Source organism: Rhincodon typus, chromosome 18 (genome assembly GCF_021869965.1).
Source record: "Rhincodon typus isolate 14 chromosome 18, sRhiTyp1.1, whole genome shotgun sequence".
In the NCBI taxonomy this organism is placed as follows: domain Eukaryota; kingdom Metazoa; phylum Chordata; class Chondrichthyes; order Orectolobiformes; family Rhincodontidae; genus Rhincodon; species Rhincodon typus.
The window spans coordinates 43,869,209-43,894,549 of record NC_063349.1 but is presented as its reverse complement, the minus strand read 5'-3'; the positions used below and the strand labels follow the sequence as shown (position 1 = coordinate 43,894,549).

Sequence of the window (25,341 nt, the reverse complement as noted above, 5' to 3'; positions counted from 1 at the left end):
CAGCTTTTGAAGGAAGACTGCATAAACCTATAAAACATAACATGCCAAGATATGAGGATAGAATGGAACAGATGGTTAGTCAGAGTGTACTCTTGTATCTCCAATAAAATCATTTCAATCCAACCTTCTCAAGTATTCTTCAATGCCTTACTATCCAGGCCTGCTGGCATTTCTACTTTTAGTTGCATTAATAGCAACAGGTAACTGGAATGTATTGTGGTTATTGGTGAAAGCATAGAGTCATAGAGATATACAGCACAGAAACAGACCCTTCAGTCCAACTCATCCATGCCAACCAGATATCCTAAGTAAATCTAGTCCCATGCTTAACCAGGATCATGATTCCTCTCACTTCAATTCAGGGCTAAAGGTTAGACTTTTGTTTTGGGGATCAGTGGGACAGCGACTCAAGAGTTGTAACCAAAGGTTCTTCAAGTCTTTTGGCATTAACTAAAGATATTCTTTATAAATGACTTGGATAAGGAATTGGAAGGGTGGCTTATTAAGTTTGCTGATGACACAAAGGTCGGTGGAGTTGTGGATAGCATGGAGGACTGTTGTAGGTTGCAACGGGACACTGACAGGATACAGAGCTGGGCAAAGAAGCGGCAGATGGAATTCAACCCAGCAAAGTGTGAAATGATTCATTTTGGAAGGTCGAATTTGAATGCAGAATACAGAGTTAATGGCAGTGTGGAAGAGGGGGATCTTGGGGTCCACATCCATAGATCCCTCAAAGTTGCTACCCAAGTCGATAGGGTTGTAAAGAAGACATATGGTGTGTTGGCTTTCATTTACAGTTTAAGAGCCACGAGGTTATGCTGCATCTCTATAAAACCCTGGTTAGACCACACTTGGAATATTGTGTTCAGTTCTGGTCACCTCATTATAGGAAAGATGTGGAAGCTTTAGAGAGGGTGCAGAGGAGGATTACCAGGATGCTGCCTGGACTGGAAGGCAGGTCTTATGAGGAAAGGTTGAGAGAGCTAGGGCTTTTTTCATTGGAACGAAGAAGGAGAGATGACTTGATAGAGGTGTACAAGATGATGAGAGGCATGGATAGAGCGGATAACCAGAGACTTTTTCCCCAGGGCGGAAGTGTCTATTATGAGGGGGCATAATTTTACGGCGATTGGAGGAAGGTATAGGGGAGATGTCAGAGGTAGGTTCTTTACACAGAGAGTGGTGGGCATGTGGAATGGGCTGCCAGCAGTGGTAGTGGAGTCAGATACTTTAGAGACTTTTAAGCGACTCTTGGGTAGGCACATGGAGGATAGTAAAATGTAGGGTTTGCAGGGTAGTCGATCTTAGTATGATAATAGGTCGGCACAACATCATGGGCCGAAGGACCTGTTCTGTGCTGTACTGTTCTATGTTCTATATTCTGTGTAAAGGCCCTATCAGATGGATGTGCACAATCCCATGGCACCAGTTTGCAGAGAGTTATCCCTAGTGTCAAGGCCAATACTCATCCTCCAAAAAAACAGTTTATCTGGTCATTATCACATTGGTGTTTGTGGGAGTTTGCTGTGCACAAATTGTCTGTGCCTTTCCAAAAACAGTGACTACACTTCAAAAGTATTTATTTGTCTGTGAGGTGGTTTTAGAAGCCCTGAGGTCATGAAATTTAATATATTAAAAACACGCCTGTCTTTCCCGGACCATTGAGACTGGGTTACATTAACAGTTTCAGAGGTAGTTCACCCACTTTGGAATAGCAGGATTCCCAGAAGATGATCAAGCCAGAGAAAAGGCAGGATTGGTGGGGATTGTTGGCGGTTCCATGATGGGGAGCAAACACAGGATTTAACCCACCTCCCACTTTATCTGACAAACAGCCTTTACTCACATTTCTCCAAACTTAACTGAGCGCAGTGAAAGGTCAATGTCAGATAGTCGACTCCATCGGCCTTCACAATGTCACCAAGATCTCATATATAGTAGGGTGGCTTAGCTGCAGAGATTCATAAGATGCCCTTGCTTGATTCAGGTAGTGCTTTGACCATACAGCAGCAAGTTCTAGCGTTAAGTCCAAACCTCTGCAACCATTCCATGACCACAAATTGTTGACAGATTGAGCTGTCAAAATTAACCATGACAGCTGAAAAAATAGTTACATTATATCATAATTTAATTGATTTAGTTTTATTTATATTCCCCGCTTCTTCGAGCAAGAATTGCTTAATTTGCAATTACGTAAATTCAATTAGGTATTCTGGATAAATATGGTTAGAGTCAAATATAACAAAAATCTTTGGGTTCTCTGTATTGTCGACACAGCTGTCATACAAGTTCACCAGACTTCCATCCTTTGAAGGAGGCCGAATATATTTGGGATCTCCAGTGGTATAGTCACCCACAAGAACCCGGGCGAGGAACATTGTCTTAAAATCCGATCGCCAGCGATGTGGTGCAGATAAGGATAGTGTCTGCAAGAACGGCTCATTCATTTCGGTGGTGCGGCAGTAACGGCTGGAGTACGAGGCGTCACGGGCAAAATAAGTCCCTGCGTAAGGATTCAAAACATACCTCAATACATTCCTTATTTAAGAATCCATCAATTACACAACATTACATGATTAAAGTGGGAAATTCTAATCAAATTTCCTGATATAATTGCTGCTTACCTTTTCCATAGACTGTAGCATGCAATCCATTTATTCTCCAGTCAAAATTTTGCAAACATATTGCTTCGACAAATTCATTGCCTGTGCCATGAAAGAGCATTCTCTCATTCAGCTCTATCCCATTTCTCATCTTTTTCAAGTGAATTTTTTTCCTGGCAGTGGAAAATTAAAAGTCGAAACATCAATTTGAAAACATAAAGCAAAGGATGTTGGCATTTTCACCATTTTATTCAACTCCCACCGCAGCTTATTAGAGGTTGAGGTCTGAAGCATGGGCGTAACAGACACTAGAATATAATTCATGCAGTAAAAAAAGACTGTTAGATTGTGGTGCAATGAAGATAATTACAAATTATCAAAATGCACGATTTGAGTTTAGTTAGGGGCATTCTGAATTGTGTGTATTAGTGCCAAATAGCACTGATTTATTACAAGTTGTGCATGAAAGATTTAGTGGAATATTTGAAATGAATAATTGTAGAAAAGGATTGCAGTATGCGGATTTTCAGGTGTTCAACAAAGTCTCTCTCTCTCCCTCAGGCTTCGAGTCTGAATGGAGATCTGGGCCTTTGGGTCCACACAGGGTTGGGAAACAGAAATAATCCAAGTCAACACATTGTCCCGATTTGGAAATATACTACAGTTTCTTCAAAATCATGGAACTCCCTTCCTAATAATAGTGGGGATGTCCCTACAACCCCAAGGACTGAAGTGATTCAGGATGGCTGCTCACTGCCAGTTTCTTGAGGGCAATTAAGGCTGAGCAATAAATGCTGAACTGGCTGGCAGTGCCCACATCCTATGAAAAATATTTTTTAAAAAGCTTCTGAAACTGAATTCTTTGTGCATAATCTAGTTATTGTCTAACTTGGGCATACGTATCCTGATGGGAAACCAATGGCATCAGGTATATCGGGACACTGCAAACTGACAGCTCCCCTCCAGGCCACACACTATCCTGGTTCCTAAGTATATCACCGTTTCTTCACTGTCACTAGTCAAAATGCTGCAGTCCCCTCCCTAACAGTGGGACTGGTATCACTACACCACAAAGGACTGCATTGGTTCAAAAAGACAATTTACCACTACCTTCTCCAGGAGCAATTAGGGATGGGCAGCTCTTGGCAGTGATGTCCACACCAAATGAAACAAACTTTTAAAAATGTATAATGTTGCTTCAACTGCACCGTCATTTCCAATTCAGTTGGCTGGATGGCTGTTCTGCAATGCAGAGTGACATGCCAGTTCAATTCCTGCACCAGTTAAGGTGACCATGAAGTTCCTACCATCTCAACCTTGCCTGAGGCATGGTGACCATCAGGTAAGAGCTCACCACCAGCCATATTTGTCCGATGAGAGAGAGCAGCCTACGGTTCTCTGTGACTATGGTAAGTTTCACTTTCACTTCAATTTATCTTATCTAAAAATAAGTACTGCTATAATCTATGGAAGACTGAATTTATTTAATTTTTGACAGCTTTTTCTGCCAGCAGCAAGTATCATGAAGGATGGTGATAGGGAGGAGACATGTGGTCAGATCTATCATTTGATAAACTATTGATATTCTAAGTTCTGCATGTTAAAGTTCTGTTGAACACCACAAAAAACATACACACATTTATCACAGATATCAATAACAAGATGGCTTTCAAAAATCCAAATTATATATTGAGGGCCTCTAAACTGGACTTGTGTTATGTTGCACATATTTCAACACTGGAACATAGGAAATAGGAGCAGGAGTAGGCCACTTAGCCCTTAAACCTCTCCCGGCATTTAATCAGATCATGGCTGATCCTTAACCTCAACATTAATTATCCATATTACGCCCCTCTATCCATTGATACCCTTAATAACGAGAAACCGAACCTTCTTTGTTTTGAGCACACAAAATGACCAAGCCTCCACATGCCTAATTCTAAGATTAATCACCATCTGAGTGAAGAAATTCCTCATCACAGCGTATGATTCTTCTGTCCTTATTCTGAGACCCTGTCCCTTAATTCTAGATGCCCCCTCTCCTACCCCAATCCCCTAGCCAGGGGAAACTTATATCTAGCCTGTTGAGCTCTGTTAAGAACTCTGCATGTTTCAATGAGATTCTCTCATCATTCTTAACTCAAGAGAATACAGGCCCAGTTACAGTAATCTCTCCTCATGGGACAATCTTAGCATCCTAAAAATCAAACTGATTAAACTCATAAATCAAAATTAAACAAACATTTCCTGGCAAGCCTCAGTACGACTATAGTCTATAAGTGGAGTTGTGGCTTTTTTTTCCAGAGATTCACACTAGGTTTATGTCAACCTTACAAAGGAACAGCAGTAGTTTCAAATTCCCTCATTAATTTGCACCATCCCACTCAAGTCTTTTCAATCCTCACTGAGTTCATTAGCAACCTACCTCATTGCAAAAGTACCAGAGAAATCACACTTCTTGAATGTATTCTAGTTCTGAAAGGGTAAAAGTCCATATGCAAACTTGTAGATGCAGTGGTCACAATTTCATAGGTCTCAGCATTTTTAAAAGCTTTTTTTGCTTATATCTGCATTGTATTTCCTATATCTTAATATTTTCAATGCTGCAAATTAAACGAGAAAAATCCTCCACAACCACATTTTCTTAAACATGCTGTTTACTTTGCATAAATGATGGTTCAGCAACTTCAAATATTAATTAATCCTACATCTGATTGAAAACAAAGGACAGAAAACCTCCTCAAGTCTGCCTGTTTATGCTGATTTACCCTCACTTTACAGTGGCATTTTTACCTTTAGACTGATGAGACTCTTGAAGAACTTCTGTTGGAAGTAGCCATCGGCAAGATCAACATAGAAGCGTCTTTTTTTTTGCGAGGCTGTGGGTCAGGGGAGGCAACAGCTGAACTTCCGGATAAAAACCTGCCAAGCAGGGCTCAGATTGAGCTCAGTTGGAGACCACTGAGCTCAGTGTAGCCGGAGTGGGAGAGGAGCAGATCAAACTCAGCTGGAGCAGGAGAGGAGTTCTGTCTGTTTCTGTGCTGTACTGTTCTACGTAAATTTGTAAATGCAAAGGGTGATGGTGGAGGATTACTTTTGTAATTGAAAGCCTGTGACAAGCAGTGTACTATGGGAACCAGTGCTGGGACCCTTATTATTGTTATGTACGTAAACAACTTTGACGTGAATGTAGAAGGTTTAATTAGTCAGTTTGCAAATTACACTAAAGTTGTGGGTGTTATTGATAGTGAAGCTACAGTCTGATATTGATCAGCTGGTAAAATGGGCAGATGGAATTTAAGATAACAAGGTGTAGAGCTGGATGAACACAGCAGGCCAAGCAGCATCTTAGGAGCAGGAAGGCTGCCGTTTCGGGCCTAGACCCTTCATCAGAAATGGGGGAGGGGTGGGGGGTTCAGAAAAAAATAGGGGGGGGGGGGAGGCAGATAGAAGATGGATAGAGGAGAAGATACATGGAGAGGAAACAGACAGGTCAAAGCTGCGGGGATGGAGCCAGTAAAGGTGAATGTAGGTAGGGAGTTAGGGAGGGGCTAGGTCAGTCCAGGGAGGACGGACAGGTCAAGGGGGCGGGATGAGGTTAGTAGGTAGGAGATGGGGGTGTGGCTTGAGGTGGGAGGAGGGGATAGGTGGGAGGAAGAACAGGTTAGGGAGGCGGGGACGAGCTGGGCTGGTTTTGAATTTAATACTGATGAGTATGAATTGATGCATTTTGGGAGGTCTAATAGGGAAGTATATATGCAATAAATATTAGGTCCCCAGGGAGCAGACAGGAACAAAAGGACTTTGGAGTACTTAGATCCCTAAAGGTGTCAGCACAGGTAGGCAGTGTGGTGAAGAAGGTATACGGAATTCTTGCCTTTATTAGCCAGGATGTAGAATGTAGGAGTGATGGTGTCTCATAACAACTTTATAAAATATTGGTTAGGCCACCGATGGAATACTGTGTGCAGTCCTGGTCTCCACACAATTAGAAGGATGTGATTTTTACTGGAGAGTAAAATCTGATTCACCAGGATATTGCCTGGGATGAGTACAGGCTGGATTTGTTTTCCTTAATTAAGGGTTATGGTGAGTGGGCGGGTAAGTGGAGCTGAGTCTCAAAGATCAGCCATGATCTTATTAAATGGCGGGGCAGGCTTGAGGGGCCAGATGGCCTACTCCTGCTCCTGCTCCTAGTTCTTATGTTCTTATGTTCTTAAAGCAGACAAGGCTGAGGAAGAATCTGATTGAGGGATATAATCTTTTCCCTATGGCAAATGTGTCTAAGACCTAACGGCATAAATTTAAGGTGAGGAGCAAGCGGTTTACAGGAGATCTAAGAAAAAAAATTACCCAGAGTGTGGTAGATATATGGAATGTGCTGCCTGAGAGGGTGGTGGAGGCAGGTGCTCTCACAACATTTAAAAAGTATCTGGATGAGTACTTAAAACGCCAGGACTTAATAGGCTACGGACCAAGTGCAGGTAAACGGGATTAGTGTAGTTTGGTGCTTGTTAGTCAGCATAGACATGATGGGCTGCTCACCCTTCTTTAATGCTGTATGACTCTACGAGAAATCAGTACACATTTTGGCACAGGATGGAGCAAAGAAACTCTAGCCCCAAATATGGGAAACATTAGTAAATACTATTATGCACAATCCTTAGATAAAAAAAAGAGCTTAAACGCACTCTGATAAATCAGTCAAGTGGATGCTGAAAGAATCAAAACAAGATCTTTGCTTATGTATTACCTGCAATAGAATTCCCATAAGTCTAGATTCTGAATTCTTTGAATTTTCTTGATTCGATTTTGATCCATTGACTGGCCAAAAAGTTTTGCGACTTCCGTGTATTCATTTGAAGCTTTGTGCAATGGGTTGAGCTAAAAACCAAATTGATAATTTAGTTTGGGAGGTTATGATGCACTTGTGGCTTTTGAAATAAATTGCCTGAATGTACCCACCTGAAAAGGTTTGTCTCGTTCTATATTATCCCAATGTAAAGGAATGGGAATATCTTCATTTCCACAAATGAAACTGAAAAGAAGCCATAACAAACAGACATTAAAAAGTTACCATTCAATGGTATAAACTGATAAATATAACACACATTAACCACACATGTCCACCCTTGGTGGGGAGAGGGTGAGACAGCATTTGTTCAGGCAGGACAATGGCCTGATGATTACACCATCACCTTTCGTATCTTTGTTCTAATTCTGGGACGGCAAGGCTCTGTGGTTCTTAATGTCCACGTAACAGCCTTGTTCTGCTGCTGCAGGTATTCAGCCATCAGGGGGCAGGGCAGTTACCAGGTGAGAATTCTAAAAAGCAAACTCTGTTAGGGCTACATGTAGGCATGGTCTCCTCGTTAACAGGCATTCAGTGTTTGATGTAGGCAGATCAGAATTTGTGGTGTATGTGTGTGTGTGCGTGCATGCGTGTGGGTTGTATGCTAAAAGCCACTCAACACTCCTCCAAAACCCGTATGTGTCAATGCCCCTCCCCCACTCACTTACCTGTGGCCTGGGTTCCTGTGTAATTCGAGGCTGCTCTCTGAGTGCATTGTCAGCAGCAGCCAACACTCCCCTGGGGATGCTGCCTAGACTGGACAGATACTGCCCTCTAACTGACCAGCACCAGTCATAGAGGGAATGGATTCCCACCCACAGGGTCCTTGATCCTGGAGAAGATCTGCTGTTGCCAACTGAAAAGAGGTACCTAATTCCGGAAAGCCTTCCCAAAAGGTGGTGATGCCGGGCTCTTACTGGTGAATGAAACTCCTGTTGCCTGCACTGAATGCTGCCCTTTCATTTAGTTATTCAGATGGGGAATTTTAATTGATTTCTCTGCATTTCTATATAAACTGATGCCTTCAAGAAGCAAAAAACTTGTTGCAGTGTAAAAAGCCATTGTACTTCAGTGGGAGCTCGACTTGGTCAGTAACACTGTCAGTTCTGTGGCAAAAGCCCCAGTCCAAACAACAACATGAACCAGTGTGTCTCAAACTGTGGACCATAAAGATTTTCCGGAGGGTCTGCCAGGATTGCTCAGCAGTCTGTGTAACTGTCAAGTTGAATATCAGCTGGGAGTGGAGTTTGATTACCACATGCAGAGTGAACTGGCTGTCTCACCTTGGAGGATGGCACGCATGGAGGAGTATAAAAGATTGCTAGCTCAATTTCAGTTACAAAAGTTGATGGGCAGAGTAACAAGGGGAGATTTTGTTTTGAACTCAAACTTATAATAAACTCAAAGATAGGGTGGTTAAAATATAAATCTAGGTATTGGCCCATAAAATGTTCTTTTACAGTACCTATCTAATACATTTTGTAAGTTACTATCAAATCTGCCTCCATTGCCTTTTCAGGTAACAAATTCTAATTCCTAATTCAGTATATTATTTCCTCATCTACCATTATTTTACATTATCATAAAGATGCCTCTCCTGCCAATGAAAAGAGTTATCCTATTATTTATCCTATTAATCTCATTATTTATCCCATTAAGATCTCTCTAAAATCTGAAATATCCATGCTAAATGTCATCTCTTGACCATCCCTGCTACAAGAGAACCAATCTTCAGCCTGTCCAGATAACTGAAGTCCCTTGCAAGACACTGGAGCAAAAGTAGGCTGTTTGCTCCACCAGTAAGATCATGGCTGATCTGATAAACCTCAATCCCATTTTCCTGCCTTTTCCCCATAAGTCTCAATTCCCTTACTGATGAAAAATTTGTCCATCCCAACCTTGCATATTCTTAATGACACAGCCTCAACAGCTGTTTGCAATGAAGAATTCCACAGATTCATTACCCTCAGAAGAAATTTCTTTTCATCTAATTTAATTATGTGACTCCCTACTCTGAGATTATGCCCACTGGTCCTACACTCTCCCACAAATAGAAGCAGACTCTTAGCATGTACCAAGTCAAGCCCTTTAAGAATTTTATGTTTCGATGAGATTCCCTGAAATTATTCTCAAAAAGTTTTCACATCATTCTGAAAGAATGGTGTCCAGAACTGATCCCAATATTCCAACTGAGGTCTTACTAAGGATTTTTAAAGGCTTAGCAAACTTGACCGTCTCCATCCCATAGTCATCTATTTATAAAGCCAAAACACTTGCATGCCTTTTTGAAAGTTTTTTCCAACTTATCCTGCCATCTGCAAATAGTCCTGCGCAAAAATCTCCAGGTGAGTCTGTCCTTGATCCCCTTCAAAATTCTGCCATTTCATTCATGCCACCTCTCCATGCAATTCCTTAATTCTCAACAAGTCTGTACTTTCACAGGTCAATCTTGGTTATCTTTTTAATGCTAAGGTGCCAATAAAAAAAACACTTTTACTGCCCATCATGTTTTATATGAATTTTTCTTAAGATTGTTTGTCACCCTTTCTAATTCCCTTTTCTGTTCCCCTAAAATTTTCAGGTTTGTAGGCATTTTTAAATTGTTTTTGTAACTTAATTAAATCTTCATTTGTAAATTTGACCTATCTTTATCTTCCTCATCTTCAAAATATTAACTTGCACTGTTCCATCTACCATTGATCTATGGTTCTCTGTTGATCGATAGTTAAATTAATTTAAAGGGTCTTCTCTGTATCGCATGACGGTTGACAATATTCACATGACGGCTTTAAAAGACTATGAGATGATCAATGTAGGTTTATAAGTAAGTTAGTAATTTGCAGCCAATTATTAGGAAAGATTCATCATATTTCTATAAATTCTTGCTGTCAGATTATACCGACCTGAAAGCAGTGACACAGAAGGCTGCACGTTTCACTGGTCGTTGTTTCCCTGTTTCTTTATTGGTTTGTTTCATTGCTGCAAAAGAAGGATATTCCGATCACTGGCACTTGCAATTTGTCAACCCAAATCTGACAATTAATACATCAATACAGCAGGTCTATCTCGAAAATGTTAGTTTGACCGAGAGACTCAGAATAGAGAATCATTGTAGATTGAATTTATTTGAAAAAAACATTAGGAATAAATGAACCTATCTTTCATTTCATTGGCTATTTCAATTACTTTTCACACGTCCAGTCAAAATTTGGTACATTGACCACAAATGCATTTGTCTACGGCTGATCTGATAATCCTCAGCTTCACATTCCTGCCTTTTCCTAATAATCCTTGCTTCCTTTACTGATTAAAAACCTGTCTATCTCAGCCTTGAAAATAGTAAATGGTCTGATCCAGCCTCGACAGCCCTCTGTGGTAAAGAATTCCCAAATACAAAGCAACTTTGAAAAATCCTAACCGCAGAAGTACAAGGCAGCAGCTGACTAAATAAATGAATCTATAAGAACATAACATCAAAGCAAGTATGTAAATGATTGAATAAAAGCAGAAAATTCTCAGCAGATCAGACAGCATCTGTGGAAATAGGCACAGAGATAATGTTTCAGATCAATGAAATATCATCAGGAAGGGAAGAAGTTCAGAGATATAACAGGCTGTGAGCAAATACAGAGGCAGAGAAAAATGGGGACGAGGAGAGACAAAAGGTGTAATGGGATGGAAAATAGGAAACAATGAAATGATAAAAGTCCATCAGCAGTACTATCACTGTAATATAAAAGCAAGACCGTACAGATGCTGGAAATCTAAAACAAAAATGGGTTGAAGACCCTTCACCAGAACCAGACCTGAAGTACCAAAATGTTAACTGGTTCTCATTGGATGCTAACTGGTCAGTTGATTATTTCAGGAATTTTCTGCCTTTATTTCTGATCTTCAGCACCAACAGTAGCTTGCTTTTTTTTAACTCATGGAACATGAGTAAAGAGAAACAGAAATTAAGAATTTGGACATTTTGACAGAGAAACCATAAAGGAGGGAATCTAATGTGAAGAATTAGAATGTATTACATTGGCGTTTGAGCTATGCTGCAAATGAAATGATGAAATATAGTGCGCACACAGGTATATGGCTTAAAACATCTGCCTAGTAGGAAGTAGCTTCTATCTTGCAGAAGTAAAACTGTTAGAGGCAGGGAAAAAGAACAAATTACTTAGCTATCAGACAAGGATTTAATTCTATCTCTGGGATCTCAGTTACACTTATAAACCTTTCAAGTTTTATCTTGACAGTAGCTTGTCAGCATCATAATTTATTTTTTACCACATTCCATTACTTCATGCAGCTTAAACATAAAACATATGCATTTCTCTCGTCAGCTACTGAGGTGCTGAGTCTATTGGAGCAGCAAGTCCCTAGTACCTTGTTCATTTAGATTCCATCCTTTTCTCTTGTTACTGGCACCGAACCAGACAATTCACAACCTGGCATCATCCTGTTTCACCTTGAGCTGACCCTCCAACTCCATATCCTCTCCAGTTTCAAGATCACCTACTTTGTAAATGACCTGACTGCAGCCCATCTCAGCTTTTCCACAGTGAAACCCTCATCAGTGCCTTTATCACTTCTAGGCTTGACTATCCCAAAGCACTCCTGACTGGTCTCCTACATTTGATCTTCTGTGACTAATTCAAAACATTGTTACTTGTATCCTAACTCACATCCTCCAGTTCACACATCACATCTGTGCTCCATTACTTCCATGATCACTTCATCCATCAATGCTTCATACTTAAAATTGCTGTGTTCAATTACATCCACCGCTGCTTACCCATCTCTTTGACCATCTTCAGCCCTACTATTCTTTGAGATCTCTACACCTGCCCAATTCTGTCTATTGTGCAGCCTATATTTTAATTGCTGCATCCTTGGCAGCAATACCTGCAATTGTCAGTGTCCCAAGCTCTGGAATTCCCTCCCTAAACCTCTCATTCTTCCTTTAAGCTGCTCCTTACAACAACCTTTTTAGACCAAGCTTTTGATTATTTGCCACAATATTCCCTGCATAGATGTGTCAAATTATGTTTGATAACAATGTGGCGATGAGCCTTGGGCATTTTACTATGTCAAAAGTGCTATACAAACGTAAGTCATTGTTGATTCATGCAGCAAACTGAATTATGAATAAACACAGAGTGTATGCATTTGTAAGATTGCACAGCAAGACAAATGCTGCCTATTCTCAGCAAAGCATCGAAGAACAGTCAGCAGTGGGAACCTGACCTATTCTCCAAACCTCAGTGTGGCAGTTCTTCTAGCAGAAAATGCTGCAAATACCAGGGGGTCAGGTAGTACGGAGAGAGAAACAGGGTTTATGTTTCAGGCGGACAAGCTTTCCACAGGTACTGCCCAATCTGTTGAGTAATTCTAGTATTTATTGCTTTTATTACAGATCTTCAGCATCTGCAATATTTTATGCAGAGAAGAGATGAAACCGAGATCTCTTTACGCTGTAGATTTTCAACAATATTCTGTTTAAACCACCAATCTTACACTGGCACTGAATCAATTTTCATTTGCATCAACCGTTGGTGCAATACATGAAGAGAAACAGATTATCTAGATGAAGATCTTTACCTTGGAAATCTAACGTGTAGTTGAATTTTGCAGTGGAAAAAGAAATAACACCTTGTGGATTCATTCTGTACATCATTTCAATATCTTCGCTGCTCACAGAACATGAAATATTTGGGTCCCTCTGAAAAAAACACAGAAAATCTAAGAAAACATAATTGATTTTTAACACCACCATGTCATCTTTGGGAAACAAAACAAAAACAAATCTTTCTGCAGTGACAATGTCAGTTCATAGTGCCATGTGATTGGCAGAAAATGACCTCTTAAAGCTAAAGTTTCTACTCTTAACATTATTTTGAAAGAAAAGTAGATCTTAATTTATTTGTAACACAAGTTTAGGATAGTATGAAAACAAAAGTTAAAATGAGATATGATTTGAAAATGGAATATTAAAAATGATAAGAAGTACAGGTTCTCAAACATGTTGACCCTTGCTATGGTATAATTCTATAAACCCCAAGAATATTAGCGCTTTCTAGAGTACAGTCCTACATGCTAATTGTATCAATTGAAGTAAAGTACGCATAGACAAAGGGCATTGATAAAGGTTACATGGCATCTATAAAGAGAGACTTATTGATATAGGTGTGGATTGGAGTCATATATTCGTCAGGTGCCACTCTGAATAAACTAAGTGAAACACTAGTACTAGTTTCTTCCTTCACCAACTGGCAATCAGGAGTTTAATACTGGGGTACTGATCAACAGCTGCTAACCGTTATGTCATGGCATGACATTTTTTTTTAAATTCAATCACAGGATGTAGGCATCTCTGGCTAGGCCAGCAATTATGGCCCATTTCTAATTGCCCAGAGGACAGTTAACAGTCAACCACATTTAAAGTTTCAGCAAAGATTTGTAACTCGGGTTGTGCGTGAGGTTGTTGACTTGCTTGCCGATCTGGCTTGTTTTCGTTCAGACGTTTCATCACCATGCTGGGTAACATCATCAGCGATGCCTCTGTTGAAGCGATGTTGTTCTACTCCGCTTGGAATTTATACTGTTGGTGGTCCGTTATGGTGAGTAGTGTCATTTCCGGTTTTGATCTGTATGGGTTTGTATATGGGGTCCAATTCTATGTATTTATTGATTGCAATATGGGTTGAAAACCATCTAGGAATTCCTGTGTGTGTGTCTGTGTTTGGCTTGGGCTATTATAATTATGTTGTCCCAGTTAAACTGATGGCCTTCGTTGTCCGAGTGTACTGATATTAAGGAAAGTTTGTCATGTCGTTCTGCTGCTAGCTGATGTTAGTGTATTCTGATGGCTAGTTTCCTTCCGGTCTGTCCAATGTAATGTTTGTGGCAGTCGTTGCATGGTATTTTGTAAACCACGTTGGTTCTGCATGTTGTGAGAATGGGGTCTTTAATCCTTGTGAACGTTTGACATAGAGTGGCTATGGGCTTGTCTGCTACCATGATTCCTAGTGGTCTTAGGAGTCTTGTTGTCAGTTCTGATATGTTCTTGATGTAGGGCAGCGTGGCCAGTGTGTTAGGGCATACTGTGTCCTCTTGTTGTTGTCTGTTTAATAGGCACCTGCGGATGAAGTTGCGGGGATATCTGTTCATAGCAAAGATTTTGTATAGGTATTCTTCTTTCCTGCATAGTTCTGGAGTGTTGCAGAGAGTCGTGGCCTGTTTAAATAGCGTCCTAATGCAGCTTTGTTTGTGGACATTGGGATGGTTGCTATGGAAGTTGAGGATTTGGTCAGCGTGGGTCGCTTTCCTGTTTACAGAGGTTTGGAACTCCCTGTTGGTCATACTTTCAACTCTGGTGTCCAGAAATGGAAGCTGATTGTTGTTTTCTTCTTCTCTTGTGAATTTAATCCCTGCGAATACGTTGTTGATGAGGTGGTGGGTCTCTTTAGTTTGTTGCATTTAATAATGACAAATGTGTCATCTATGTACCCGATCCACAGTTTAGGTTGAACGTGGGAGAGGGTGGTGTTTTCTAGTCTTTGCATGACTGCTTTTGTGAGAAATCCTAGGATGGGTGACTGCATGGGTGTGCCATTGATCTGCTTGTATACTTGACAATTAAAGACTAAGTGTATGGTGTGGTGAGGTGAGGCACAGGTCTAGTATTTAATGATCAAGTATAAAAACAGATCAATGGCATACCAATGGGGTCACCCATCTCAGGACTCATCGCAGAAGCAGTCAAGCAAAGACTAGGACACACCATTATTCACCGCGTTCAACCTAAACTGTGGATCTGGTACATAGATGACACATTTGTCATTATTAAATGCAACAAACTAGGAGTGACCCACCACCTCATCAACAATGCACTTGCAGGGATTAAATTCACAAGAGAAGAAGAAAACAACAAATCAGCTTCCATTTCTGGACGTCAGAGTTGAACGTATGACCAACGGGGAGTTCCAAACCTCTGTAAACAGGAAAGCAACCCACACTGAACAAATCCTCAACTTCCACAGCAACCACCCCAACGTCCACAAACAAAGCTGCATTAGGACACTATTTAAACGGACCACCACTCACTGCAACACTCCAGAATTAAGCAGGAAAAAGGAAGAGCACCTATACAAAATCTTTGCTGTGAACAGATATCCCCGCAACTTCATCCGTAGGTGCCCGCTAAACAGACAACAAGAGGACACAGTATGCCCTAACACACTGGCCACACTGCCCTACATCAAGAACATATCAGAACTGACAACAAGACTCCTAAGACCACTAGGAATCATGGTAGCAGACAAGCCCACAGCCACTCTACGACAAATACTCACAAGGATTAAAGACCCCATTCCCACAACTTGCAGAACTAACGTGGTTTACAAAATACCATGCAATGACTGCCACAAACATTACATTGGACAGACAGGAAGGACACTAGCCATCAGAATATACTAACATCAGCTAGCAGCAAAACTACATGACAAACTTTCCTTAATATCAGTACACTTGGACAATGAAAGCCATCAGTTTAACTGGGAAAACGTAACTATAGCAGCCCGAGCCAAACACTGACATGCATAGGAATTTCTTGAGGCATAGTTCTCAACCCGTAATGCAATCAACAAAAATACAGAATTGGACCCCATATACAAACCCATACAGATCAAAACCGGAAATGACACTACTCACCATAACGGACCAGACAGTACAAATTCCAAGCGAAGTAGAACAACATCACCTCATCGGAGGCCTCACTGATGATGTTACCTAGCATGGTGACGAAACGTCTGAATGAAAACAAGGCAGCTCGGCGAGCAAGTCAACAAACTTAGTCAATCACATTGCTGTGGTTCTGGAGACACATGTAGAAGGAATGCTGGATGGCAGGTTTCCTTCTCTAAAGGACATTAGTGAATTTAGATGGGTTTTTCTGACAATCAACAATGGTTTCATGGTCATCATTTGATCCTTAATTTCAGATTCCTTATTGAATTCAAATTCCAGCATCTGCTTTGGCAGGATGTGAACCCCAAAGTATTGGCTGAGTTTCTGGATTAATAGTCTAGTGATAATACCACTACACCATCACCGCTCTACTCTATGTATCAATACAATAAGTGTAGGCAAGATAATTGGTTATCCTACATGGTATATCACTGCCAGATGGGCCAAATGGATTTCCCTTGGCAACGTATGCTGGGCTTTATTAATAGGTGCATCAAGTACACAAGTAAAGAAATTATGCTCAAACTACACAAGACAATTGTTAGACTACATCTGGAATACTCTGCGGATGAATTTGCAGGGGTATTCGTTCATATCTAAGATTTTGTATAGGTGCTGGGCTCTATAGGAAGGATTCAAATACTTTAGAGAGACTGCAGAAGAGATCTACAAGGAGGGACCCAGGAATGAGAAACTATCAAATGAGAAAACACAATAGTAGAGTGTTTAGAAATCTATAATATGATCAAGCACTGCCAGCATAGCTTCATGAAGAGAAAATCATGCGTGACAAATTCTTTAAGGTAAGAAGCAGAATAGCTAATGGGATACTAGTAGATGTAATATATTTGGATTTGCAAAGGGTACTGCATATTAGGCTAATAAAAAAGAGTTCATGGTGTTGGAAGCAATATATTAGCATGCATCGAGTATTAACTAATAGGAGGCAGAGGGTTACAATAAAGGGGGGAGGAGCATTTTCAGGATTTGTAATTAGCAGTGTGCCACAGGGATCAGTGCTGGGGCCATAATCATTTACAATAAATATGAATAACTTGGATGAGGAAAGTGATAGTACTATTGCAAAATTAGCAGACAACACAAAGGTAAGTAGTGAGGGTTAAACTACAGGGAAGTATAATCTACAGAGCAATATAAACAGATTAATTGAGCAGCATAGAGTTGGAAGATGGAATATAACTTGGGAAAATGTGAGGTTATGCACTTGGGCAGAAGGAATAAAGGAGCTGAATATTACATAAAGGGAGAAAGGCTGCAGAAAGCTTCAGCTATGAGGGATTTGGCAGGGTCCTCATGCATGATCACAACTAGCTTTCATTCAAGTTCATCGGGTAATAGGAAAAGCAAGTGGAATGTTACTGTCTATATCAAAAGGAAATGGAGTACAAAAGTAGGGAAGTCTTGCTAAAACTGTAGGAGGCATTAGTTAGGCCATACCTAGAATACCATCCCCTTATCTAAGGAAACATATACTGTCATTGAAGTCCACAGAAGGTTCACTGAACTGTTTCTGGGAATGGAGGAATTTTTTTATGAGGCGAGTTTCAGTAGGTTGGATTTGCATTCATTTTAATTTAGAAGAATAAACCAAACTTAGTGAAACATACAGTGGTTCAAGTCTAGAATGCACTGCTTGGAAGTGTGGTAGAAACAGGTTCAATTGAGGTATTCAAGAGAGCATTGGATGATTATTTGAATAGATATAACGCGCAGGATTATGGTGAAAAAGCAATCAAATGACACCATATCATAATGCTTGTCGCAGAATCAGTGCAGACACAATGGCCTAATGGCTTCTCAATGGCCATAACAATTGAGAGAGTCTGGACTGCATGATTCTACATAATACATGAGAATTACTCAATTCTGTACTCTCAAAGTATTGGTAATTCAGCTAATGCACGTTAGACCAAGTATTGAATCAGATACTTTTTAAAAGATCTTTAAAGTTAATTTATAAGATCAGTAATATTGGCAATGAACATTTCACCAAGTTTAATATTGTTTCAGCATATTAGTGTGTAAACTGAAAACCAATATTCAGTTCAAGGAAGCTTTTCTATCCTATGCTAATGGCAGTTCAAGAATTAGGCAAAACATTACAATTGTTTGATACTTGTTTTGCTGTATAATTTTACTATGTTTCTCAGTTTAGAACCATAACATATTATAAAATGAAATTTTCGTGTACATGAAATCCACTCTTGCAGTGCCACTATCCGTGAAACTAAATTGAATAACTTGCTAGTTATTTGAACAGCTCATTTAAATGATTAAAGCTTGACCTAAAAAGCTCAATGAGATGTGATTGACAAATGAACAATGCTGCAACATCAATACCCACTCACCCAATTTTTATTTAATGAGTTGGTAAAACTGAGTCTGCAATTCCGAAAATCACGAAATTATGTTGAAGAAAATTCATCTGCAGGGAGTTTCATGTGAACAGGAACAGTGTGTCTATTTAACATTGAAAATATGACACCCGACATGCTTCACAGGATATAAAACAAAATAAGACACCGATCGACACAAGGGGATATTAGATCTGATGCTCAAAAGTTTTAAGATATGTCTTAAAGGAAAGAAAATGAGGTCAATAGGAAGAAGTAGTTTAAGGAGTTCCTGAGCTTAGGACCTTTTTGAATTTACTCATGGAATGCAGGTGTTGCTATCTGGGTTAGCATTAATAGCCTCTTCCTAATTGCTCAGAAGGCAGTTAAGAATCGATCACAGTGCTATGGGACTGAGTCATATGGAAGCTGAAGAAGTATGGTAAATTTCCTTTCGTAAAATCAATAATGAATCAGATGGGTTTTTATGACAATTAGCAGTAGTCAGCATTGGGTTAGCTTTTTATTCCAAATTTTTACTGAATTCAAATTTCACCATTAGCCCCAGTGGGATGTCAAACCAAGTCCTTAAAACATCAGCCTCAGGATCTGGAATACTAGTCCAGTGACAATACCACCACATCACTGCCTCCCTAGGCAGCTAAAGGCATGGACCACGAATAACGGAACAATAAAAATTTAGGACACAGAAGAGGCCAGAATTAGATGAGCACAGATATCTTGGAAGGTTGTGAGGATGGCAGCAATTAGAGTTGGGGAGGGATGAAGCCTTAGAAGGAGTTTGAAAACCAAGGTGAGAATTTTAAAATCAAGATGGGAAAGCAGGACTTACCAAAATAAAAGTTGGGACCCCAAGTAAGGTCTCACATGTAACTTTGGGGTCATGAGCTCCATGGCAGCAATGACTACAATGATTGAGTTATAACAGATAGGCCCCACACTTTCACAAACCCTCACCTCAATCTAGCAGGTCTACCCTCCCTGTGGTAATTTTCATTTAAGGATTGCAACAATTTTCAAACTTCAAACTGGGGTCATGGTGGGGGAATCATTTGGGAAGAACTGGCCTAAAGCAAGCAAATCAGTCCATGGGCACTGGGTGAATGGGATTTGGTGCTGTTAGGCCACAGGCAAATCTTTGGAGGAGTTCAAGTTCATGTAGAATAAAATGTGGCAGACCAGTCCAGAAACTAGAATTTGTTTTCCACAATTTTCAATTGTGCATGTTGGCTCACATTTTTTTAATTTTAATAACTGCTTGTTATTAAAGGAAAGGAACAAAATAATAGCACACCTCAAAAATGTGCCATTTTCCACATTCACCCAAATAGTACCAGTTCCACGGTGTATCAGATGTGTCCATCTCCTCCACACTGCCCTCCTCCATCATTGAAGCATATTCCTCTCCAGCCATTGTATAAATTACTGTATGATTGTTAGCTGCAATTCAAAATAATGAAAATATTACTGAGCTATTTAAAAATGTCCTAATGTCACTTCTTGGCTCAGTAATAATCAGACTCAAAGCTGGGAGACTGTTGCACAGATGTCTATGTAGTGCTGCTAAAATGGTATAGAGAGGCTGAGTGGGGGAAGCTCTGAGCTTCCAAATTTTGCACAAGGATCTATTACATCCCAGGTCTGCTAAAAGTGCAAACATTTTGAGGTGGTTGCAATTTAATAGCTCAGGTCACCTCCCTAAAACTGAGTCCCTTTCAGGATTTTGCTGCCAGTTTCAACTTGCTGAATGTTGCTCTTACTATTCTAAAACCCACCCCCAAATTCTGGAGAAAAGTGATATTTAAAGACCTCCTCACCTTGGATGAAGACAAGGACATGGTTAGTTGTATTAGACTGTTTTTAGGGCAATTCTATTACTGAATGAGGTGGCTGCAAATATTGCGGTGGTTGGTGAGGTGGCGAGCAAGGGGAGGGTAGGTTGGATGTGTGTATTGGTGTTCAGAGTTAATTTTTGTATAGAAAGTCCTGCACAAACTCTGATGGTGTGCTGTTAAACATACCCCATGCACGCATGGGGTGTTCAATCTATTTTTCAGGGTCTGAAGGATCAATAGGAGGAAAAACATTGTGAACATGGACTTGGAGACTGCAACAGCAGGAAGATGAGGCTTAAGGGAGAGTAGCAGGTCTTACCTCATGTGAGTTTACAGGAGTCACCTGTCAAACGAAAAACAGGTAATCTCTGCCTGCCGTGCTTCACCAAGGAAGTTACACTAAAAGTGCCACAACATCAAGTCATACATTTCACAGCCCAAAACTGTAACAAAGACTGTCAGCCTCAATTCCCAATGGCCATTCAAGGTCACAACACTGACAATGTTCAGTCAATATGCAGTACAAGCAAGCATCAACATTAAGGATAGGCTCTTCACCAAAGCAAATAACTTCACTTGCTTTGTGGATGAAGTAAATCAGAATGATCAAGCTCTGGCTTTGGTCAGGATTGTGCACTTGCCCCAGGTACAGAGCCTATGGTTTGGTTCCATAGCATAAAGCTTCAGAGTATTCGTGAACATAAACAGTCTCCATTCACTGAACACACAGCACGCTGTGCAAGTCTATCCAAATCTTCAGAGTATTATGGGCAAGCTCTAAACTGGAATTATTTGACATCATCACTGCATCATCCCCTCCCTCATACATTCTTTTCATTTATTCATAGGACCTGATATCATTGGCTGGGCCAGCATTTATTGTCCATCCCTAGTTGCCCATGAGACGGTGGTGATGAGACATCTTCTTGAACTGCTGCAGTGCACTTTCTGATAGATTCCAAATATTTTTGCCAAAACAAAAAAAAAAGTGTTTTTCCTTAACTACAAATTCATTACAAAATAAAGCAGAAACGAATACAATAGTACCTGGCAACACATTACGTATATTTATTAAACAAACCAACAAATCCAAGCCATGATGAAAAACTCTGCCAGAACTCCAAGTCCTTTATTTAAAAGCATCTGCAAGTGCAATTATTCAAGATACTAGTCTTCCACACTGATATCAATTTACATGACGAAACGTCTGCAGGACTATGTACTGTTCTGGGCATTGTATCTTAGAAAGGTTACCCTGAGATACTATGTAGGTTCCCTGGAATGTTGGCAGAGCTCCAGTATTAGATTGTGATGACAGATTACAAAGACTAGGCTTGTAGATCTCAAAATTTAAATGTTTAAGAGTAATTTGATTGAGGTCTTTATAGGTATTTTGATAGGAATTGATATGGCACAAAAGAATTATTTTTCTGTTGCTGAGGAAGTCTAGAACAAGGTTATATTACCTTAAAATCAGTGTCAATTTCAGAAGCATTTCTTCACACAAGTGGTGCTGGAAGTGTGGAACTCTCTCCTATAAAAAGCAGATGAAGCTAACTCAATTAAGAATTTTATATCTGAGATTATTAAGATTTTTTTGATAGTGGAAGGTAATAAGGAATACAGAGCTAGCGAAGGTAGCTGGACTAAGGATACAGATTGGTTTCAGTGAAGACTTCAATAATCATTTTGGGATACTGCAAACACAAATAATAAGACTGGTCTGCAAAGAATGGTGAAGATATTTCCTATCTCCTCTCAGCTTGTACATGGATGGCTCCAATTGTCCCCCTGTCATAACTATGCATCTCATCTATAAAAACTCTTCCAGATATAACACAGTGTGGAGCTGGAGGAGCACAGCAGGCCAGGCAGCATCAGAGGAGCAGGAAAGTTGACGTTTCGGGTCGGGACCCATGTCTGAAGAAGAATCCCGACCCGAAACGTCAGCTTTCCTGCTCCTCTGATGTTGCTTGGCCTGCTGTGCTCCTTCAGCTCCACACGGTGTTATCTCAGACTGCAGCATCGGCAGTTCTTGCTATCTCTGTGTGAGTTATAACCCCACTGCGAAGCCCCCATTTCTGAAGAAGGGTCCCGACCTGGCCTGCTGTGTTCCTCCAGCTCCACACGGTGTTATTTCTGACTCCAGCATCGGCAGTTATTACTATCTCGAAACACAAGTTCCAGTTTGTTTCCAAGAAAACTACAGGAGTCTTGGTGGAAGGCTGAAGCTGATGAGCGGCAACGTCTAACTGACAGGCATTGTGTTTTTATAGTGTGCTGAAGGCTGTATATCGGCAGCCGACAATGGCCTTGGCCCTTATTCTACCTGCTGATGGAAATTAGGTTATTTCCGAGATAGCAGCTGTAAGGAAAGGTCGCGTGAACATGTCACCAAGCTGCTGAACAGACTGATCGCATCATATCGAGCAATTGGCTGAGAAAGGCTGTCTCTTCCTCATTCACAAAGTGACGGAGAGAATGCAATCAACAAAACAAGGGAAATCTCAGGTCCCATTTGCAGCAGACATTTGGAAATTGTAATATTACAAAAGTTTGTTAACAGACCTATAGAGATCTTCAAAAGTATCTGGCAGCAGGTCCTCAACTTTGTGAACCTTGTCCGCATCTGAAAGCGGGAAGGATCCAAAAACGTTTGCAGCAACTGCTGAGGAAAGCAACTTCAGTCAAACATAGTAAAGATTCTATTAAAATTTCAGGAGACAATATGTAAATCAGGAGACAATATGTAAACCATTCTCCAGAAAATCTATATTAGATCGGTTGGCTATGCCACTTCACCTGACGAAGGAGCAGTGCTCCCAAAACTTGTGACTTTTTTAGTGTTGGACTATAACCTGGTGTCATGTGACTTCTGACTATGCCCTGAAGCAGATCTTCTGTACGATCAGCCCCGGGACAAACAACATAAAATTGGTCAGCACATGCATCACAAAGATACTCGAAATAAAACAGGTTTCCGCTTTGCAGACCGGTTCTCTTCGAGGAGCTGAGAGAACAACGAGGAAGTAAGCCCGGAAATCTCTGCCTCTGTGTTGGTTCGAGGACCGCACAGGTCAAACTTGTCAATGTCCTTCGTGGCCTGAGGAAGGGCTCGGGGTGGCACCTCCAACCTGAACACTGACAAAGGAGAACACGAACTGCCCACCAAGCGGGCACCTCCCGCAGAGTCCTGCAAGTCAGTGATAGGAGCCACAGGAGAGGAGGAAATGATCCACAAAATGTGACATGGCACAATAGTGAGGAAGTCACCGCCTTCATGATCCCGATGAAGAGGAAGACTGACTTTTCCTTGCACTGAGCTGTAGGCCGAGTCCATCTTGGGGACTATCCCCACCCCGTCAACCCAGGAACTCCTGACATGTTCTTTAGGAGGCGTCGGGGGGGGGGGGGGGGGTCTCTACCTGAGAATACACTCACTCATCCCGGGCTCCGCCTCCCTGTCCAATTGGCCACTCCGCCAGGCCGGGACTCCAGCTATCCCCCCTTCCCCCCGCCCCAAACCCCCACCCGGGGCCGCTAGGTGGGGGCCTGAGCCGAGGCCCAGCTTCGGGCGACAAACCAACAGCTTTCTCGCTCGATAGTTACCCGGGCAACGCGGCCTTTTTGCCGGATGTTTTCGTGGCTGGGGGCGTGGCTCACCCCAACGTCACATATCTTCACCCCCCGCGGACACGCCTCTCCAGCGATGCCCCGCCCATTTGTTCGGCCCTCCCGATGCCACGTCCCTTCCATGAGGCCCCGCCCTTTGCCGGCCCACCGCCGCCACGCCCCTTTACCGGCCGTCACAAAACCACGCCCATTCCACGAGTCCCCGCCCGTCGCCATGGGCCCGCCCCCATGGGCCCGCCCCCTTGAGCTCCCCACCTCCTGAGCGAGATATGGGCGGTCCGCCCTGAGAAGGAACATGTCTTAAAGATCAGCCCGCCTCTTCTACTCGCCAGGCAGTCATTATTCCAATATAGAAAGGAGTTACACATGGGGCCCATGGGGAAATCAGACAGCAGACCAAGTGGGGAATCCCTGTCTGACACCTACACAGCATAGAAGAGTGACCGATTGACACAAGACAGAGAGTTGGGATAAAGGATGGCAGCCCGTAACTAATACAATTCTGCAGGGTCTGTGTTAGGACCACACAATCTGGGCAAAGGAACTTAGGGCACTTTTGCTAAATTTGTAATTGACACAAAGACAGGCAGAAGGACAGACAGTGTTGAGGAAGTGGGGAGGCTGCAGAAGGACTTGGATATGCTAAGCAAGTGGTCAAAGAAGTGACAGATGGAATGCAATATGGGAAAGTGTAGAATTATGCAGTTTGTGGGAAGAATAGAGGCATGGACTATTTTCTAGATAGGGACAGTCTTTGGAAATCTGAATCACAAAAGGAACTTCGGAGTCCTAGTTCAGGATTCCCTTCATTGACTTCGTTGACTTCCTAACTGGCAACTGAACTCTGCAACATTAAAATTTATTTTGAGAGAACTAGAATACAAGAGATCTAAGGGATCTACAGGTAAGTCTGTACGAAGCTCTGTTCAGACCGCATTTTGAATATTGAGAGGGGTTTTTGACTCTATATCTAAGAAAGAATGAGATGGACCTGGATGGGATCCAGAGGGGGTTCACAAGAATGGTCCCAGGAATTAACTGCTTGACACACAAGGAGCAGATAAGAACTCTGGGTCTGTAACGATGGCATTGAAGGAGGCTGAAGGATGAAGGATTTCATTGAAATTTACAGAATACGGAGGACGCCTGGAGAAAGCAGATATGGAGAAGATGTTTCCACTAGTGGGAGAGAGTAGGACCCAAGGGCACAGCCTCTGTTTGAAAGGGTTTGTCCTTTCATCCATGATAAGGAGGAATTTCTTCAGCTGCAGAATTGCAAGTCCATGGAACTCATTGCT

The 25,341-nt window shown here is 41.4% G+C and overlaps 1 protein-coding gene across 17 annotated transcripts; it reads right to left on the bottom strand.

Annotated features, from left to right (window-relative positions):
* Nucleotides 1-2,126: 2,126 nt before the first annotated feature.
* On the bottom strand, nucleotides 2,127-24,118 carry LOC109922416 (protein mono-ADP-ribosyltransferase PARP11). Of its 17 annotated transcripts, none has more exons than XM_048607584.1 (10): nucleotides 24,020-24,040; nucleotides 22,979-23,075; nucleotides 21,877-21,944; nucleotides 19,870-20,015; nucleotides 13,054-13,174; nucleotides 10,362-10,437; nucleotides 7,572-7,644; nucleotides 7,360-7,490; nucleotides 2,628-2,779; nucleotides 2,127-2,506 (listed from the first exon to the last, which is right to left on the bottom strand). In XM_048607584.1, exons 4-10 carry the CDS (start codon nucleotides 19,987-19,989, stop codon nucleotides 2,193-2,195), a joined length of 987 nt encoding a protein of 328 aa, XP_048463541.1. In that variant the 5' UTR covers nucleotides 19,990-20,015; nucleotides 21,877-21,944; nucleotides 22,979-23,075; nucleotides 24,020-24,040; the 3' UTR covers nucleotides 2,127-2,192. The 17 variants fall into 17 exon arrangements, with proteins under 17 accessions (XP_048463541.1, XP_048463540.1, XP_048463542.1 ...); XM_048607583.1 differs by lacking the exon at nucleotides 24,020-24,040 and adding an exon at nucleotides 23,836-23,984; XM_048607585.1 differs by lacking the exon at nucleotides 24,020-24,040 and adding an exon at nucleotides 23,852-23,872.
* Between the last annotated feature and the right edge of the window lie 1,223 nt (nucleotides 24,119-25,341).